Here is a 20,208-nt window from a genome sequence, read left to right as displayed (position 1 = left end):
GCCCCTTGCCGAAGAACGCGATAATCTTCGTAGATTAGACCCAGCTAATCCACGCATAGCTACCCTGAACAGTAACATCCGTAAATTGGTAGACGAACATCGCCTTAATAAATGAAAGGAACATTTAGATAACTGCGACTCTCAAAATGGTAAATTGTGGACTACCATTAAAGCATTATCTAATCCTTCACGTCCTAATAATAAAGCGATAACTTTTAATGGTATCACCTTCCCAGATCCCAAGCATTGCGCACAACAATTTTGTCAGCTTTTCGTGCCCAATGCCTCTGCTTCCCATGCTATTCGCAGACAGACTCGCGCTTTTCGGAAACCACATTCCGGCGACACCACGCTGTTTTCCCCGGATGATGTAAATAACGTGATCAGACACGCCAAAGCCTCGAAAGCGCTTGGGCCTGATGGCATTTCAATGCTCATGCTCAAGCACCTCGGGCCCATTGGTCTTTCAGTTCCGACACATATTTTGAACACCTCCATCTGTTCTCACATCATCCCTAATATATGGAAGACTGGTAGAATTATCCCATTGCTGAAGCCGGGCAAACCGGCTGGCCTAGGTGAATCATATAGACCAATCTCGCTCCTGTCTCCAGTAGCCAAAGTTCTGGAGTCGCTAGTCCTAAAACAGATTTCTCCCTATATTCACCTAGCTCCCCATCAGCATGGATTTAGAAAACGTCATAGTACAACCTCTGCTCTTTGTGAGATCACTTCTCAAATCACTAATGGACTAAATCAAAGTCGCCCGTGCGAACGCACGGTGCTGTTAGGTCTAGATCTTGCGAAAGCATTTGACACAGTCTCCCATAGCACCTTGCTAAATGATCTGGCTGAAACATCTATCCCTGACATCATTAAACGATGGCTCTGCAATTATCTCATTGGCAGATCATCTTTTGTTGATTTTAGAGATAAGATGTCGAAAGCCAGAAAATTAAAACAAGGTGTGCCCCAAGGCAGCGTTCTTTCACCGATCCTTTTCAATCTATACATGTCTAAGCTCCCGGACCCTCCTGAGGGAGTCAGAGTCATAACGTATGCTGACGATTGCACAATCTTTGCGACAGGCCAGGACCCTTCTATATTGTGTAATAAATTAAATGCATACCTTCCTAATATAGCATCTTTCTTGGCTGATAGAAATCTTCACCTATCTCCAAGCAAATCTTCTGCTACCCTCTTTACTTCCTGGACTAAAGAGGTTTCTATGACTCTGCCCATTAATATCGGTGAATTCAGGATTCCTACAACCACCAAACCTAAAATCCTGGGTGTCGTTCTCGACAGTATGTTGACCTTCTCCGCACATGCTTCATCCTTGTGCAGCCGATTGAAATCTCGCAATAATGTATTAAAAGCTCTCGCCGGGTGCTCTTGGGGTAAGGACAAAGAAACCCTGCTGAGCACATACAAAGCAATAGGTCGTCTTATTGCGGCCTATGCAGCTCCAGTATGGACCCCGCAACTCTGCGAGACGCAATGGAATAATATCCAAATTTGTCAAAACACAGCATTGCGAATTGCAACTGGCTACCATCGTATGTCGCATGTTGACCATCTTCATGCGGAATCAAAGTTGCTTCTTGTAAAAGAGCACAATCAACTGCTGTCCAAACAATTTTTACTCGCGTGCCACACAGATGGTCATCCAAATGGCGTCATGGCTAGTAGAGCCCTCCCTCCACGTTGCATCCGTCGATCACTTACCAACTTCAATATCGACCAATATTGCAATGGAGCCTACATCAGTGAGGTCGAATACAAACGTGGACTTATAGCACTCCACACCGATGCAGTGTCTTCTTCAAGACCTAGGTTGGCTCCCAACAAGGTCCTCAATAGGCCTCCGCCTAACATTTCCCAGGATGAACGTAATCTGCCTCGTACGACAAGAACTGTCCTATCTCAATTGAGATCAGGATATAGCCATGTGCTTAACAGTTACTTGTCACGTATTAATACGTCCATTCCTAATGTGTGCCCAAACTGCAGCTCCACGCCCCATGACGTCGCCCATCTGTTTTCTTGCCCCAACGCACACACCAATCTTGGTCCAATCGACCTTTGGACTCGTCCCCTTGAAGTTGCTAGGTTTCTTCGACTGGATCCTGGTTAGGTTCAAATTACTCCCACCCCTCCCCTTTCCCTCATCCCAACACCCACTCCCACCTTTTTCCATTCCTTATTCCCATGTATTCGTCTTGTAATCCTTACATGTTATCTGCTTTCAGGTCCCGGCGGGCTACAACAACAACAACAACTGACTTCGCTTGAACACTGATTAAATTCTTCTATGAGTGCTTGAGTTCTTGGTGAAAATGATGGATGTTCAACCTGGACTGTAGTCCTATTAACAGCTGACGAATCATCTTTATTCGAAGACATCTTGATTTCGATTTTGAATCTGCGTTTAACCGCGCATAAGCCTTGATAAAAAATAGTGCTCCACACATCAATGTAGTCTTTTCTAACCGTATTTCAAAATGATGAGAAGTGCTCTTCCTTTAATTTACTTTTTAATTCAAACAAACGAAATTATTTTCTAAATAAAGTTTTAAAAATCTGCATTAAAATACACTCTTCACTTCACGTCAAACAAATTATTATCATAATCACTTATTTCAGCAAACAAATCAACACTCCTGGTTTAGTATTATATAAAGATTTGGATATAGATATGAATACGAGTATAACATAAATTTAATATTTATAAAAAATATATTACTTTTTAGTATAGAATTCTGGCAACATCAATATTTATTGCACTATTTGGCCACAAATATTTGTTGTTGCATTATTTTTACAATTTTTTTGTAAAAAACGAAAAAAGAAATAAACAAGTAAACATTAACGGCACAATCCTTACAAATAGACAAGTTTGGTTTTTGCTTTTTGTTTTTCTTATGTATTTGCGGTACTTCATTAATATTTTTTTATATTCTGCGTAAATAATTTGTTTTTGTATTTCGATTAGTATTATTGAATATAGACAATTATTAGTTCATAAACAATAAATAATTTATTTTATTTATATATATACTATTAAACATAATAGAATAATAATATAAAAATACTAAATATTTTTCTATTTTTCCTACCTTCAACATTATTATACTTTGCCGTCACCAAATGCACGCACGTATAAGAAAATGCAGAATAATAATAATTAATATTTAAAACACTACACCATTCCATATTTGTTCCTAATAAATAATTTTCTTTATACAAATTATTTATTTTTTTATAATTATTAATAAAACACCACAGAAACACAACCATTAAACTTGAACGCATCGCATAGCTGACTAATGAGCTTTGCTTTCATTTGAAAATTCTCAATGCAATCACATTAATAACGGCTTTGAAAGATCAGCCAAACTGACAAGAGCTAAAGCTTTGCTACTGCTCTTCGCAGGGTTGCATTTCTGTTTAAACTTTAAAGTTAAAAGAAAAGTTGCAGAATAAAAATAATAATTTCAAATGCTCAATAAAAGTCTTTTGTTAAAATTTTTTTATCAATTATAGAAAACAGCAGCAAAAAAAATTAATTAAGGCTAATCATTAATATTATATTAATATCATTATTATAACCATAAATGCCACTGTTTAACAATCATAACCTTATTCCGTAGTTCTAAAACAGTGCTTTGAGAAACCTAATTATACTTCTATATACTTTTATTTATTATGTGAAGGCTATATTGTAAACTTTTAAAATAAAAATCTGTTTATATGAATTTTATATATATTATTATTTATGTTTTAAATTTAGCCGGGCTTTAGGTCGTGGTTTTAAATTTTGTTTTTATATAATAATTTTTATTGTATAAAAACACAAATTTTAAATTAAATAAAATATCACATTTATTACTTGATGTAATATATTTTATTAATTAACAAATATTTCGGTCTACTTTGTAGACCATCTTCATTGTTACAATTAATACAAATACAATTATAAAAAAAGGAAATTAAAATGTCAAAAGTCACATAGATAATAAGACAAAAAACTTTTTATAAAATTTTAACGAAAATGGGAAATTAAGTTTACAGGAAGAATAAATTTTTTCAAAAAGAATTTTTTCCTTATTTTTTATAGTAAATACACTACATAAAAACAATAGAAAAATAATAAACTTAGCAATTAATTTTTAATTTCTTTAATTAAAGATCTATAAATATGTGCTAAGCCTTCCGTATCCCTCTTATGGTTTAATTGTTCACCATCTGGTACGTCAATTATATGCAGCATTTCTAGCAGCATCCTACGTTTATCATTTTTCTCTCGATAAAGGATTTCTACATCTTCGAAGTTTGGAGTATGATTCATTTTCTATTTTCTTAATATGAAATGTTGCTGTCAATTAAGAGATCACGTTTTTTTCAGTTATATATATTTGAATATATATAATAATATATTAAATAAATAATATTCATTTTACTTTTTGTTGATCAATCTTGTGCGTGCTCTGCACAGTTGCGAAAAAGACCCTGGGTTTTATACAATTAGTTTTGGTAGCTAGTGAATAAATACTTGTAGCAATACAAATACAGTCTCCTTAGAATTCACGTTATGTGTTTTGAAATGTACCCGATAGCTCCTTCAGAAGAATATATTTTATACTTCAGTGAAATTAATTACAAAGAGCAAGCAATACAAAGAAAAAAATTATTAATTAAGTTAATATATTTGACTTTTGGCCAAAATCAATCATTTGAGGCCAGTGTAAATGCCATATTAAATAGATAGATAATCACTCAACAACTATATAGGATATGCAAAAATATCTTGCGCACAAATAAAAAAACAAAATCAGAATAATGTAGCATAAATTTTATTAATAAAAAAAAAGATCACTTAAATTATTTTCATAATAATTAATTGTTAATTAAATTTGTTTGTATATTCCGGATGTGAATAGCATCTATTAATGACAACCCTGCTATATATACGAATAAGTACAATATATGCAATATGTTCCATTGAAAAAATATCAAAAATAACTGCAAATACAAAGATGATTGAAAATCTATTTTGACATAGTTTACGCGCTGATTATAGATACATTTTTGATTATTTACTGCACGTTTTTACTTAAATTGTTGTTGCAAGTACAAGAGTTCTATGGTTGTCAAAGTTACTTGTAGCGTGGATGATTATTAGTAGTAGAGGATGATTTTGTTTACTTTCAGATAAATGCAAAATCAGTAAAAAATAATTTCAATTTGCAACAAAAGAACGTTTTTATAAAGATAAGCGGAGTTGAAAACAATTTCTTTATTTGCACTATAGAGTAACGCCTTAGTTTTTCAATTTCAAATTTTTTTCATTTTGTAAATAATTCCTTTGCAGGTACATTTAGAAATAGTCTTCACAGGTTTAAACAATTGACAAAGAAATATTTTTGACGTCATATTATGAAAAATGAACACACTTCATAGGTACCTGATCCTGGCAAGTAACCAGGCACGAAATATATACAAGGAATTCATAAATGCAAAGACTCTAAAAATAAGGTCATAAAAATTATTGCATGCAAATTGGTTTGAGTGGTTGTATTATATCAAAGAACAAAAGTAATTATATCAGCATTTGTCATTGAATTGATTATCAGAACTTCACAAACAATAACAAAATAGTTGCAGAATAACAGACTGGACTCAAGCAAAAATACAGTATAAAAGCACGCACACTATTGAAATAAAGCATCAGTACACGAAGCAATCTGCACGAAGGCACATATAGCAAATAACATAAAATTTGTAAATTACATATATAAAATTATATATATAAATATATAATTTTATTCGTCAAAATATTGAGTAAGCTTCAACGAACCAAAACAAAGTATACCTCACAAGGTTTTAAAGTGTTCAATCAGATTTAACAAATCGCAGCGTCAAGTTTTCGTTTGTCGTTTAAGACGAGTACTGCACCATTTTCTTGTCACATGTATAGCACTACCATTTCGGTACACAATAAAATGTCGAGCAGTTCATCTAGTGATGAAAGTGACTTGCAATACTTCGACCCGTTGGCTGAGGAGATGCGAAACATACAATCGGTGATACACGTTACTAGAGAGAATATTGATGCACTAAATGCTAAATTTGCGAACTTGCAAGAACCACCTGCAATGTATATAACTGAATATCAAGAACTTACATCAAAGCTGCACGAGCTGGAAGCGAAAGAGCAAGAGTTAATGGAACAGCTAAACGCACAACAGGAAGAGCATAGCACAGCAGAGCAACAGCTCACACTAAGTGACTGCAATAATCATCCACATTATCAGAATCAAATACAACTACAACAGACCTATCGCAATACCCAACAGCAATATGGGCATGCTACAAGTGATATGACGGATAGCTATATGTCAACAAACAGTAGCAGTCAATGTGGCACTCTAACTCGAATGCCAAAAGTATTATTACGTGCTCACTTACCTAATCAACAACGCACATCTGTAGAGGTTGTGCCTGGTGTACGTTTATGTGATGCTCTAATGAAAGCTTTAAAGCTGCGACAATTGACTCCGGGAATGTGTGAAGTAACAACAAAAGATGGACGGCATATTATATCGTGGGATACAGATATAGGTTCATTGCAAGTGGAGGAGGTTTATGTTAGACTTTTAGAGTTTGTCCCTATTATGACACATATTTCGCATCAGTTTGTGCGCAAGACTTTTTTCTCGTTAGCGTTCTGTGAAGGCTGCCGCCGTTTACTGTTTACCGGTTTTTATTGCAATCAATGTAATTTTCGGTTTCATCAGCGTTGTGCTGACAAGGTGCCAACACTTTGTCAGCAATTTCCAATGGACAATTACTATCAGAGTTTGTTAGCTGAAAATCCTGAAAGCACTGTCGGCATTCTACATCCAGGACGTGGTGGTGCGATTAGTTACCATGGGCGACATCCACGTACTATAAGTCAACAAGATCGCTCAAACTCAGCTCCTAATGTTTGTATTAATAATCTACGTCCTTTAACAGATGCTCAGCGACAATTAGTACAAACGCATGGTCCTTTACGGCAACCATGTAATGATCATTCTAACTCAACTCAGGCATCTCCGACAAGTACTTTAAAGCATGTGAAAAGACAACGAGCGCGTTCCGCAGATGAAAGCAATAAAAATCTATTATCTCCACGTGATGCGAAAGGATCTGAAGAGAATTGGAATATACAAGCAGAAGAGATACTAATTGGGCCACGTATCGGTTCGGGTTCTTTTGGAACTGTATATAAAGCACATTGGCACGGACCAGTTGCAGTAAAAACGTTAAACGTAAAAACACCAAATCCCGCCCAACTACAAGCATTTAAGAATGAAGTAGCCATGTTAAAAAAGACTAGACATTGCAATATTTTGCTCTTTATGGGTTGTGTGTCAAAGCCTTCTTTAGCTATTGTAACACAATGGTGTGAAGGTAGTTCTCTTTATAAACACATACATGTTAATGAAACAAAATTCAAACTCAATACATTAATCGATATTGGACGTCAAGTTGCACAGGGTATGGACTACTTGCATGCAAAAAATATTATACACAGAGACTTGAAATCAAATAATATATTTTTACATGAAGATCTTTCTGTAAAAATAGGCGATTTTGGTCTGGCAACTGCGAAGATTCGTTGGTCCGGTGAGAAACAAGCTAATCAACCCACTGGCAGTATACTTTGGATGGCACCAGAAGTAATACGCATGCAAGAGCTGAATCCATACTCCTTTCAATCCGATGTTTATGCATTTGGTATTGCTATGTATGAATTATTGGCAGAATGTTTGCCATACAGTCACATCAATAATAAGGATCAAATTTTATTTATGGTTGGACGTGGTTTTCTGCGTCCAGATATGTCTCAGGTACGATCCGATGCACCACAAGCACTTAAACGCTTAGCCGAAGACTGCATAAGATTCGATCGCAACGACAGACCACTGTTTCGACCATTACTAAATATGTTGGAGAATATGCTGCGCACTTTACCTAAAATTCATCGTAGTGCCAGCGAACCAAATCTGCCACAATTGCAAAACGATGACTTTCGCTATTTATGTCCCAGTCCTAAGACACCAGTTAATTTCAACAATTTTCAGTTTTACAATAGTGAGTTACAATAATAAAAGTTTCATTGAAAGTTAAAAAAAGAGTAAAAATTTAATCAAACATTTTTCGAAACCTATGTTTTTTTGTTTGGATTTAAATATTTTAAACTATAAGATCAACAATATAAAATATAGAAGTTGAAACTTAAGAAAGCAGCTATAAAAGACTTTATGCATGTAAATAATGTTATGTTATGTATTTATGTAAAAATAGGCTCTCTTTTATTGTATATGTAGTATTAAGAATATCTTTGTATGTATTACATTATAAAATTGTAACATGAATACATTAATAAAGCAGTTTTAGTTTCCATTAAAATTATTATTTTATTTTATTTTGAATACTCCACATGAGAATATTTGTACAGCAGTTTTACAGAAACTACAGCCTTCACTTGCAGAAGTTTTAAATATTGCAGAGGCCTATGAATTCACAACAAAAACAACAACCACAATAAATTTGTTAAAAGTCGACTTAGTCCATATGCACTTTTACCCGAATTTCGAAAAGAAGCTGATCGGTTGATTAAAGCTGGTATATGGAAGCCAGTTAAATTTAGTGAGTGGGCATCGCCAATAGTTTTAGCAAAGAAACCAGATGGCACAGTTCGCATTTGTGGAGACTTTAAAATCACAATAAATAAACAAATTGACATTGAGCAACATCCGTTACCGTTGCCAGAAGACATATTATACCATATAACATTCGTTACGGAAAGTTACTTTCTAAAATTAATCTAAAGGATGCGTATCTGCAAATGGAACTTGATGAAGAGTCAAAAAGTTGCTAGTAGTAAGTACACCATTAGGTTTATTTCAATACCAACGACTTCCTTACGGTATTGCAAGCGCGCCCGATATCTTTCAAAGATATATTGAACAAATACTAACTGGTATTGAAGGATGCGGTAACTACTTATACGACAATCATAATCATACTGACGGCTCCTACAACTGAAATCCACATACAAAGGTTGAACCAAGTTCTAAACATTTTACAACAAAATGGTATTCGTTGCAAATTTGAAAAATGTATGTTTCTGCAAAAGAAAATTCAATATTTAGGACGAATTATAAGTGCACAAGGGGTCCAACCTGATGAAGCTGGAGTAAAAGCGGTTAAGCAATTACCGCATCCAAAAAATATTAAACAAGTTGAATCGTTTATGGGCAAGATAAATTATTATCATAAATATATATCTAATTATTCTACAATTGCAGCACCTATTAATAAATTGCGACGTAAAAATATACAATTTAAATGGGGGCAAGCCCAACGCCCAACAAGAAGCATTTGATCATTTAAAAAATGCTATTGCTAACGCAACAGTTCTAATGCATTATCAAGAACACCGCCCTTTGATCCTGGCTACTGATGCATGATCCTATGGTCTAGGCGCAGTGTTATCCCATATTTATAAAGATGATTTCGAGAGACCAATTGCATTTGCTTCCAGAACGCTGAACGATGTGCAGCAAAAATACAGTCAAATTGAAAAAGAAGCACTTGCAATAATATATGGAGTGCAACATTTTCATCAGTATCTATGTGGACGTAAGTTTACACTTTTTACTGATCATAAACCTCTAATAAGCATTTTTAGCCCGGATAAACAGTTACCGGTTATGACAGCTAATCGTTTACAGCAATGGGCAATAATATTGATGGGATATCAATTCGAAATTAAATACCGGAAAACGGAGCACCATGCTAATGCCGATGCACTGTCTCGTTTACCGGTAGATTCAATTGACTGCTTCGAAAACGAAGAAGAATGTAAAAACATTGAAACTGTAAAATTACCAATAAATGCAAACTTAATTAATAAATATGCAAACGAAGATGAAACATTAAAAAAGATTAAACAATTCGTTCTACATGGGTGGCCTACCAAATTAATTATAAATGATGGTGATATAAAAACTTATTGTAATCGAAAAATGGAATTATCATACAAAAATGAATTGTTATGTTTAAACTCTAATGCATCTCGTATTATTATATCACATCAATTGCAAAAACAGGTATTAAATATATTACATGATGGTCATTGGGGTATTGTAAAAATGAAGCAACTCGCCAGACAACATTGTTGGTAGCCAAAAATAGATTCAGATATTGAAAAATCCGTTAAGAATTGTGACGTTTGCCAAAAAGCAGGTCCTGATCCTGTTCCCATGTACAGTTCTTGGCAGAAGCCTTCCAATTGACTTCGGATGCCTTCGCAGAATTTTGTAAACTTAATGGAATTCAACATATAACGACGACGCCATACCATCCTGCTTCAAATGGTCTAGCTGAAAGATTTGTAAGAACATTTAAAGTAGCAGTACGAAAAAACATCGATGAGATGATGAAAGTCGACGCAGCAGTAATCAAATTTCTAACAACATACCGAGCTTTGCCAGACGAATTCGAGAAGACTCCTGCCGATTTGCTTCATGGAAGAGCAACTAGAACTTTATTAACTCAAGTATCTCATTCTAAAATACCTAAAATTAGTAAAGTGAAATATTTAACTAAATTTCAAGTAAATCAAAAAGTATATGCTAGATTTTATGGAAAAATGTTGTATATAGTTAAGACAGAGAAAGGTTTAGTACGGAGACATGAAAACCAATTAAAAGCTAGAATAAATAATTTTAATAATATTGTTAAAAATAATGTAAACGATGAAACTGTAACTTTTTCGAACTTATTTAAAAACGAAATAAGAACGAATGAACCTCCAATATATTTAAATAATTTACCAAGTCCAGAAGGAAATGATAATGGAGCACAACTCAGTCGTGTACGTAATGAAGAAACAGAAAACGAAGGTGACCAGAGTGAAGAAGTATTAATTCGTAAAAGTAGTAGACCACGTAATCAAGTTCCTCCATATCAAGCACCTGATTTCAGGAAATAAAATTGGTTATTGTTAAATAATGATGGTTCAAAAGTTTTCTTGTTTTAAATAATATATTTTGTAAATTTCTAAATTAAATAGAAGGGGGAGAAATGTTATGTATTTATCTTTCCTCTCTTATATTGTATATGTAGTATTAAGAATATCTTTGTATGTATTACATTATAAAATTGTAACATGAATATATTAATAAAGCAGTTTCAGTTTCCATTAAACTCTCAAAGTAGACGCTTGTGTTTTTGTGCTACCGTTCCAGAAATATAACACTTTTTATTTGAACACTAATAGTCTATAGAACTATTTCTGTATTATGTGGCACAACGTTTCAGCGTCTGATACCAGAGGAACGGCTGAAAGCGGACAAATATATTTGCCCCGCTATATAAATGTGTATTGATGGAAAACAATAAACCCTTCAGAAGCATATCATGTAACAATGTAAGTACAACCACAATCAAGGCCCTCAGACTCCGGCAATACGAGGGTGCTAAGAATCCCAGGACGTAAAACTAAACAAACTTTAAACATTGGAACATGGAATACTAGAAGCTTGTATGAAGCAGGAAAATTAGCTAACACGATTTTAGAAATGAAGAAACACAATATTGATATACTCGGCGTAAGCGAAACATGGTGGCCTGACTGCGGAGAATTCTTTTCTCAAAACACAAAGATTCATTACTCTGGCAACCAAAGCAAACATCATCGTAATGGAATAGGCATACTAATGAAAAAGAATATTGCAAAATTTGGCACTGGATTCATTCCCAAATCCGATAGGGTTATGATGGTGAAAATAAATGCCAAACCACTTAATATAAATATTATTCAAGTATATGCTCCAACTGCTGACAAAAGCGAGGAAATATAATCTTTTTATGCTGAATTAAATGAACTTATGCGACTGACGAAATCACATGAAACAAACATTATTCAAGGAGACTTTAATGCAAAGGTTGGAAGAGGAGAAGTTCAAGGAGTTGTGGGCCAGTATGGACTAGGTGAAAGAAATGATAAAGGAGATCGACTAATACAATTCTGTCAAGAATATAAACTAAAGATTTCAAACACTTTGTTCAATCTACCACCTTGTAGACTATATACGTGGAAATCTCCATCTGATACTTCTGATAACATTATCAGAAATCAAATAGACTTCATCCTAATTAATGATCGTTTTTGCTCTTCAGTTAAGAAAGTTACAACTTACCCAGGCGCAGATGTACCATCTGATCATAATCTTCTAATGGCGAAAATTTGCATAAGATTAGCATCAAATCGCAGAAAGAAACCAAAGCTTAAACTCAACTTAGAAAAACTACGAAAAGATGACATAAAATGTTCATTAAAAAATAATCGCATTAGTAATATTGATTCTAGGAATCCAAATAATATATGGGAACAACGATATATGGGACAACGATTACATCTTCATCAAAAGAAACTCTTGGATCATATAGGAAGGAAATAAAAAATCATTGGTTGACCGAAGATATAGTGAAATTGATAAATGAACGTCGTCAGTATAAAAATACACAACAAGATCTATATTGGCAATTAAACAGAGACATCAGAAGTAAGATCCGTACAGCGAAAATAGTTTGGGTAAATAATGAATACCACGAAATTAAACGATTACAATCAATACATGATGACTTTAATCTACACAAAAAACTGAAACAGACTGCAGGAATTTACCGAAAAAACTCTCCTTCATTTCTCATTAATGATGACAACGAAATAGTTTTTGACATAAATGAAAAGAAAAGAATTTGGAAATCATATATTGAAAAGGTTTTTTTCTGATAGCAGTAGACTAAATAATGATATTTATTTTACAAATATGCCAACTGGAAATATAACTAAAGACGAAGTTAAGAAAGCTATACAATCGATGAAAAACAATAACGCAACTGGCCCAGACGAGATTCCATCTGAAATTTTGAAATTAATTGATGAAGAAAATACTAATCTATTAGTAAAATTGTTTAATCATGTATACGATACTGGACAATATCCCGACGACTGGGTAAAATCTACCTTCATAACACTGCCTGAGAAGAAAAATGCAAAAAACTGTAGTGAATACAGACTTATCAGTCTTATGTCACATGCTCTAAAGATATTTCTAAAAATTATACACGGCAGAATATACAAAAAATGTGAAAAAGTAATGGAAAAATCACAATTTGGTTTTAAAGAAGGACTTGGAACTCGGGAAGCACTATTATGTATTCAAGTTTTAGTTCAAAACTGTAAAGATGTTCACAAAGACGTTTTTCTCTGTTTTATCGATTACGAGAAACCGTTCGACAGCATGAAACATGATAAACTTATAGAAATTCTTCAAAACATTGATATTGATGACAAGGAAATTCGATGCATTAAAAATTTGTACTGGCAACAAGCTGCACATGTAAACATCGGTGGTGATATAACAGAAGGGATATCCATTTCACGAGGCGTTAGACAGGGTTGCATATTGTCGCCACTGTTATTTAATGTGTACTCAGAAAAAATATTTGAAGAATCCATTAGCGATATTCAACAAGGTGTGAAGGTAAATGGTGTTTTCATTAATAACATCAGATACGCGGATGACACCGTTCTTATTGCCGACAGTTTAAGTGGCCTACAACAGCTAGTAAACAGGGTAAACACCACTAGCGAACAATATGGACTAAGAATAAACATAAATAAAACAAAATATATGATTGTAAGCCGAAAAAATACGTACAGCAACACAAATTTAATGGTTAATAATATTGATATAGAAAGAGTACAACATTTTAAATATCTTGGATGCTATGTAAATGAAAATTGGAATTATTCCAAAGAAATCAAATACCGAATGGAAATAGCACGAAATACTTTTCTTAGATACAAAAAAATGCTTAATAGTCATGATCTCAATATTAAAACTAAAATCCGTTTTGTGAAATGCTATATCTGGTCTATACTTCTATATGCCATGTATACCTGGACTTTGAAAGTTGCCGATATTAACAAGCTCGAAGTATTTAAGTTATGGATTTTTCGGAGAATTCTCAAAATTCCATGGATAGATCATGTTACAAATAATGAAGTCTTACGAAGAATGAGATGTGATCGCAAATTGTTAGCAACTATAAAAAGAAGAAAAACAGCTTACCTGGGACATATTATGCGAAATTCAAAATATGAGCTACTCCAAATGATTATTCAAGGAAAAATCGAAGGCCAACGCGGTATTGGTAGGAAACAATTTTCATGCCCGCGAAACGTTCGTCAATGGACACAAATACGAGAGGTTGGCAGCCTTATCAATATAACTAGATGCAGAGAGCAATACGCAGAAATAGTTAAAAATTTGTAATTGTGTTTATTAAAAGCTAATCAAACAATATATACGGATTAGTTAATATTTCAGATATATCTGCCACACATCTGCAAACTTCTTAACTGACGAAGATGATTACGTTGTATTTGTCCCAAATGTAATTGATCTGTGCACACCAAATCATGATGCTCCAGAGTCTACATTAGATACAACTCGTGTTGAAAATAGAGCCACAGCTACTAAACCAAATTAAGTGTTATTAATATATGTACACACTCTGAATAAACATATTAATACATTCCAAAAAAAATTACTTAATCTTATAATATCACAGAAGCATATTCTTCTTAAACAAAATAATAAAAATATCACGGTAACAGAAAATATAATTCAAAATTTAGTGTGCCATAATGATTATAAGAACTTTATTTACAATGAACAAATCCTTAACAATAAATTAATAACAAAAAAATCTAATTCAAGGATCAAAAATTTGAAAAATTAAAACTTAAATTAATAAAATCGCTTGACATAAACATAAAAGAAGACTGGTTTATAAACAAAACTGATATAGAATTCCCAGCTGATGTGCAGTGGCTTCTCTCTCTCGGTTCTAATTTCTCCCTACCTCTTTCTAAAAAAAGCTTTCCACTTCTTAAGTATTTAACAGATGGAGAAGACTGCATTAATACTTTAGAAAATAAAGAAGAGCAAGAAATAGCGAGAACACAACTTATCGGTATGGTTGAAAGGTATAAAAGACAAATAACACATTCTCCTATGGAAAAATACATATTGCGCACAGTGGAACAAGCGAATAAATTTTTAAAACTGAATAAAAACATTTTAATACTTAAATCTGATAAAGGCAACAAAACAGTTGCTATAAAAAAAGAACATTATGACAAAGAAATTAAAAATATAGTAAATGATATTATGACATACCGAATACTCAGAAGAGATCCAACTTCAACGTTACAAACTAAAAATAATACAATAGTCACAAAACTTTTTGATAATCAAATAATAAATAAAACAGAAAAACTAAAATTATGTACATATACAGCCAACCCACCCAGAATATATGGGTTACCTAAATTACATAAAGAAAATATGCCACTTAGGCCTATTTGCTCTTCAGTTAACTCACCATCATACGAATTGTGTCGATATATAGCGTCAATTTTAAAAAATCTGACCATACATTCGGTTTATAATGTTAAAGACTCAATTGATTTCAAAAATAAGGTCAGTAATTCATATATATTCGATGATGAAATAATGGTATCCTTTGATGTAGTATCCTTATTTCCGAATATACCGATTGAACTAGCCATTAAAATTTTGGAAAAGAAGTGGAATATAATTAAGACATTCACTAAGATTACTAAATCACTTTTCTTCGAAATTTTAAATTTCTATCTTAAAGAAAATAATTACTTCATGCTAGACAACAAAATTTATAAACAACGTAGAGGCATGCCAATGGGCTCACCGTTATCACCCATTATAGCAGATATCGTGATGGAAGAATTATTGGAAAAGTGTGTGGATGACCAGGAATAAAAACCAAGATTATTAACGAAGTATGTAGATGATATCTTCGCGATAATACGCAGAAATAAAATAACTCAAATACTTCAAATTTTGAATTCTTTTCACATAAATTTAAAATTCACCATAGAAGAAGAAAAGAATAACAGGCTTCCTTATTTAGATGTTGAATTAATTAGACATAATAACCAAATTCACTTTCAATGGTATAAAAAGTCTTCAGCGTCAGGAAGATTAATTAACTACAATTCCAATCATCCTAAACACGTGATTTTAAATACAGCATCCAATTTTATTAGAAGAGTTCTAGTACTTAGTGACAAAATTTTCCATAATGAACAAAAGAACATAGTGCGTGATACTTTAATAAAGAATGACTTCCCCGAAAGGATTATTAATATGATGCTTAATAAGACCTTTAAAAAGCTCCAACCTAACAATAATAATGACAAAAAAATATATAAATCCATTGATTATGTTCCGAAATTGTCAAACCAAATAATGAATTCTAGTATATATGACAAGGAACGTTATAAAATTACTCATAAGGCAACAAACACAATAGCTAAATTATATAGCAATACTAAAACTAAAATTAATAATAAAGACAAATCTAATGTAGTGTACCAGCTGAATTGTAAAGGTGACGGGTACAATGTATGTAACAAAATATATATAGGTACGACTAAAAATAAGCTTAGGACAAGGATGGCTGGACATAAACACAGTTTAAAAAATAAAAGTGGTGCTGAAGCCAATACAGCATTGGCTGTGCATTGTATGGAGCATAAACATGAAGGCAAAAAGGCAAAAATTTTATATGAAGAAAGGAACCATAATAAGAGGTACTTTCTAGAAATGCTCTCAATACTTCAAGTGCCCAATAATATAAGACTTAATTATAAAACTGATACGGACAACTGTGCTCAGGCTTATAGGAATATTATAAACAAATGACACAGGATGTTTGTAAAGCTTTTTTTGTTTTTTTTTTATAAATTTTTTTTATAATTTTAATTTTTCTTTTGTATTTTTATTGTTGTTTTTTCTCTTGTTGTCATCATTATTATTGTATTTATTGTATGATTTTTCTTTATAATCCGCTATAAAAATGTGAACATCCTATATTTTGTGTAGTTTTCCCTGAAGATGACTATTGAAGATAGTCGAAATATCGGAAATAAAATATAAACGATTTTTAAATATAAATAATAAATTAGTGTCTTTTTATTTATATTAAAATTTGACCAAATTAGCCCGGTAACAAATTATTATAATATGTACACATATTATATAAATATTTTACATATGTATGTAATATATACGTTTATGTATATATTTATTTTTTTACTTAATTATTAATTTAATTAAAATTTTACATAAATTTAAATATTTAATTTATTTGTACTAATTAAACAAATTTAATAGATATTATAATTAAAGTCAAGCACTCACCATAGAAATATAATATAGTTAAAAAACTACATACATATGTGTATTATGAATGTGAAGACAAAATTAATGTTCTCAATGGATATATGATCAACAAAAAATCGAAAAATAATTGAACTTTGATTACCTTGATCCATTACTAACAGAGTGAAAAATATTTTGTTTCTGATAAAACTGTTTTAGTAATTTAGATTGCAGGAAAAGTTGAAAGACTATGATTTTGCTTTGTGTTTATTAATTATGTTTCAAAATATAAAAAATTATATATAATATATGTGGGATTTCATTATTATATTGAATTGAAAGTTAGTTGAATGATTAATCGATTACCTTTAATTTACTTTTTAATTCAAACAAACGAAATTATTTTCTAAATAAAGTTTTAAAAATCTGCATTAAAATACACTCTTCACTTCACGTCAAACAAATTATTATCATAATCACTTATTTCAGCAAACAAATCAACACTCCTGGTTTAGTATTATATAAGGATTTGGATATAGATATGAATACGAGTATAACATAAATTTAATATTTATAAAAAATATATTACTTTTTAGTGTAGAATTCTGGCAACATCAATATTTATTGCACTATTTGGCCACAAATATTTGTTGTTGCATTATTTTTACAATTTTTTTGTAAAAAACGAAAAAAGAAGTAAACAAGTAAACATTAACGGCACAATCCTTACAAATAGACAAGTTTGGTTTTTGCTTTTTGTTTTTCTTATGTATTTTGGGTACTTCATTAATATTTTTTTATATTCTGCGTAAATAATTTGTTTTTGTATTTCGATTAGTATTATTGAATATAGACAATTATTAGTTCATAAACAATAAATAATTTATTTTATTTATATATATACTATTAAACATAATAGAATAATAAAATAAAAATATTAAATGTTTTTCTATTTTTCCTACCTTCAACATTATTTTGCCGTCACCAAATGCTCGCACGTATAAGAAAATGCAGAATAATAATAATTAATAATTAAAACACTACACCATTCCATATTTGTTGCTAATAAATAATTTTCTTTATACATATTATTTATTTTTTTATAATTATTAATAAAACACCACAGAAACACAACCATAAAACTTGAACGCATCGCATAGCTGACTAATGAGCTTTGCTTTCATTTGAAAATTCTCAATGCAATCACATTAATAACGGCTTTGAAAGATCAGCCAAACTGACAAGAGCTAAAGCTTTGCTACTGCTCTTCGCAGGGTTGCATTTCTGTTTAAACTTTAAAGTTAAAAGAAAAGTTGCAGAATAAATAATTTCAAATGCTAAATAAAAGTCTTTTGTTAAAATTTTTTTGTCAATTCTAGAAAACAGCAGCTAATATCATTATTATAACCATAAATGCCACTGCTTAACAATCTTAACCTTATTCCGTAGTTCTAAAACAGTGCTTTGAGAAACCTAATTATACTTCTATATACTTTTATTTATTATTTAAAGGCTATATTGTAAACTTTTAAAATAAAAAACTGTTTATATGAATTTTATATATATTATTATTTATGTAATCCTTTTCTATATAAAGAAGCACAATTTTTAAAATCATTTGACTTCTTCATGAAGGCAGAATGATTGAGTATTCCACTCTGTTTTTTTTTTGTTTAAGAAAATAAATCCCTTTTTTATATATTTTACAAAACAGCTTTTTAAAATTATCCTTACATCAGCTGACACTTATTTAAAGTAAAATAAAATAAATTTATCTTAAGCTTAACCGAAGCTACAATTCTCTACACTCAAATTATTATGTTACGAGTAAATATCAATTATTTCAATATTAAATTATTTTTTAATAGTTTTAGAGAAACTATTTTCTTAATATGAAATGTTGTTGTCAATTAAGAGATTACGTTTTTTTCAGTTATATATATTTGAATATATATAATAATATGGTATATTAAATAAATAATATTCATATTACTTTTTGTTGATCAATCTTGTGCGTGCTTTGCACAGTTGCGAAAAAGACCCTGGGTTTTATACAATTAGTTTTGGTAGCTAGTGAATAAATACTTGTAGCAATACAAATACAGTCTCTCTAGAATTCACGTTATGTGTTTTGAAATGTACTCGATAGCTCCTTCAGAAGAATATATTTTATACTTCAGTAAAATTAATTACAAAGAGCAAGCAATACAAAGAAAAAAATTATTAATTAAATTAATAAATTCGATTTTTGACCAAAATCAATTATTTGAGGCCAGTGTAAATGCCATATTAAATAGATAGATAATCACTCAACAACTATATAGGATATTCAAAAATATCTTGCGCACAAAAAAAAAACAAAATCAGAATAATGTAGCATAAATTTTATTAATAAAAAAAAAAGATCACTTAAATTATTGTCATAATAATTAATTGTTAATTAAATTTGTTTGTATTTTTCCGGATGTCAATAGCATCTATTAATGACAACCCTGCTATATATACGAATAAGTACAACATATTCCATTGAAAACATATCAAAAATAACTGCAAATACAATTCACACAAAGATGATTGAAGATCTATTTTGACATAGTTTACACGCTGATTATAGATACATTTTTGATTATTTACAGCACGTTTTTACTTAAATTGTTGTTGCAAGTACAAAAATTCTATGGTTTTCAAAGTTACTTGTAGCGTGGATGATTACTAGTAGTAGAGGATGATTTTGTTTACTTTCAGATAAATGCAAAATCAGTAAAAAATAATTTCAATTTGCAACAAAAGAACATTTTTATAAAGATAAGCGGAGTTGAAAACAATTTGTTTATTTGCACTATAGAGTAACGCCTTAGTTTTTCAAATT

The 20,208-nt window shown here is 31.4% G+C and overlaps 3 protein-coding genes across 3 annotated transcripts; all 3 read left to right on the top strand.

The window, feature by feature from the left end:
• Window positions 1-5,823: 5,823 nt before the first annotated feature.
• LOC119667313 (raf homolog serine/threonine-protein kinase Raf-like) lies at window positions 5,824-8,156 on the top strand. Its single transcript, XM_038076604.1, has one exon. It carries the CDS (start codon window positions 5,973-5,975, stop codon window positions 8,154-8,156), a length of 2,184 nt encoding a protein of 727 aa, XP_037932532.1. The 5' UTR covers window positions 5,824-5,972.
• A 464-nt stretch (window positions 8,157-8,620) lies between these two features.
• Window positions 8,621-9,715, top strand: LOC119672125 (uncharacterized protein K02A2.6-like; the record flags this gene model as incomplete). The annotated part of the gene is given in 1 exon segment (XM_038083091.1): window positions 8,621-9,715. A coding segment is annotated over 1 exon segment (262 nt), but the record flags the coding sequence as incomplete, so codon positions are not given.
• A 2,233-nt stretch (window positions 9,716-11,948) lies between these two features.
• LOC119667312 (craniofacial development protein 2-like) lies at window positions 11,949-12,521 on the top strand. The gene has a single exon (XM_038076602.1). It carries the CDS (start codon window positions 11,949-11,951, stop codon window positions 12,519-12,521), a length of 573 nt encoding a protein of 190 aa, XP_037932530.1.
• Window positions 12,522-20,208: the final 7,687 nt, after the last annotated feature.

Source organism: Teleopsis dalmanni, chromosome 1 (assembly GCF_002237135.1).
Source record: "Teleopsis dalmanni isolate 2A chromosome 1, ASM223713v2, whole genome shotgun sequence".
Classification (NCBI taxonomy): Eukaryota; Metazoa; Arthropoda; class Insecta; order Diptera; family Diopsidae; genus Teleopsis; species Teleopsis dalmanni.
Note: the sequence above shows the minus strand (reverse complement) of the source record. Positions and strands in the feature narration are given on the sequence as shown.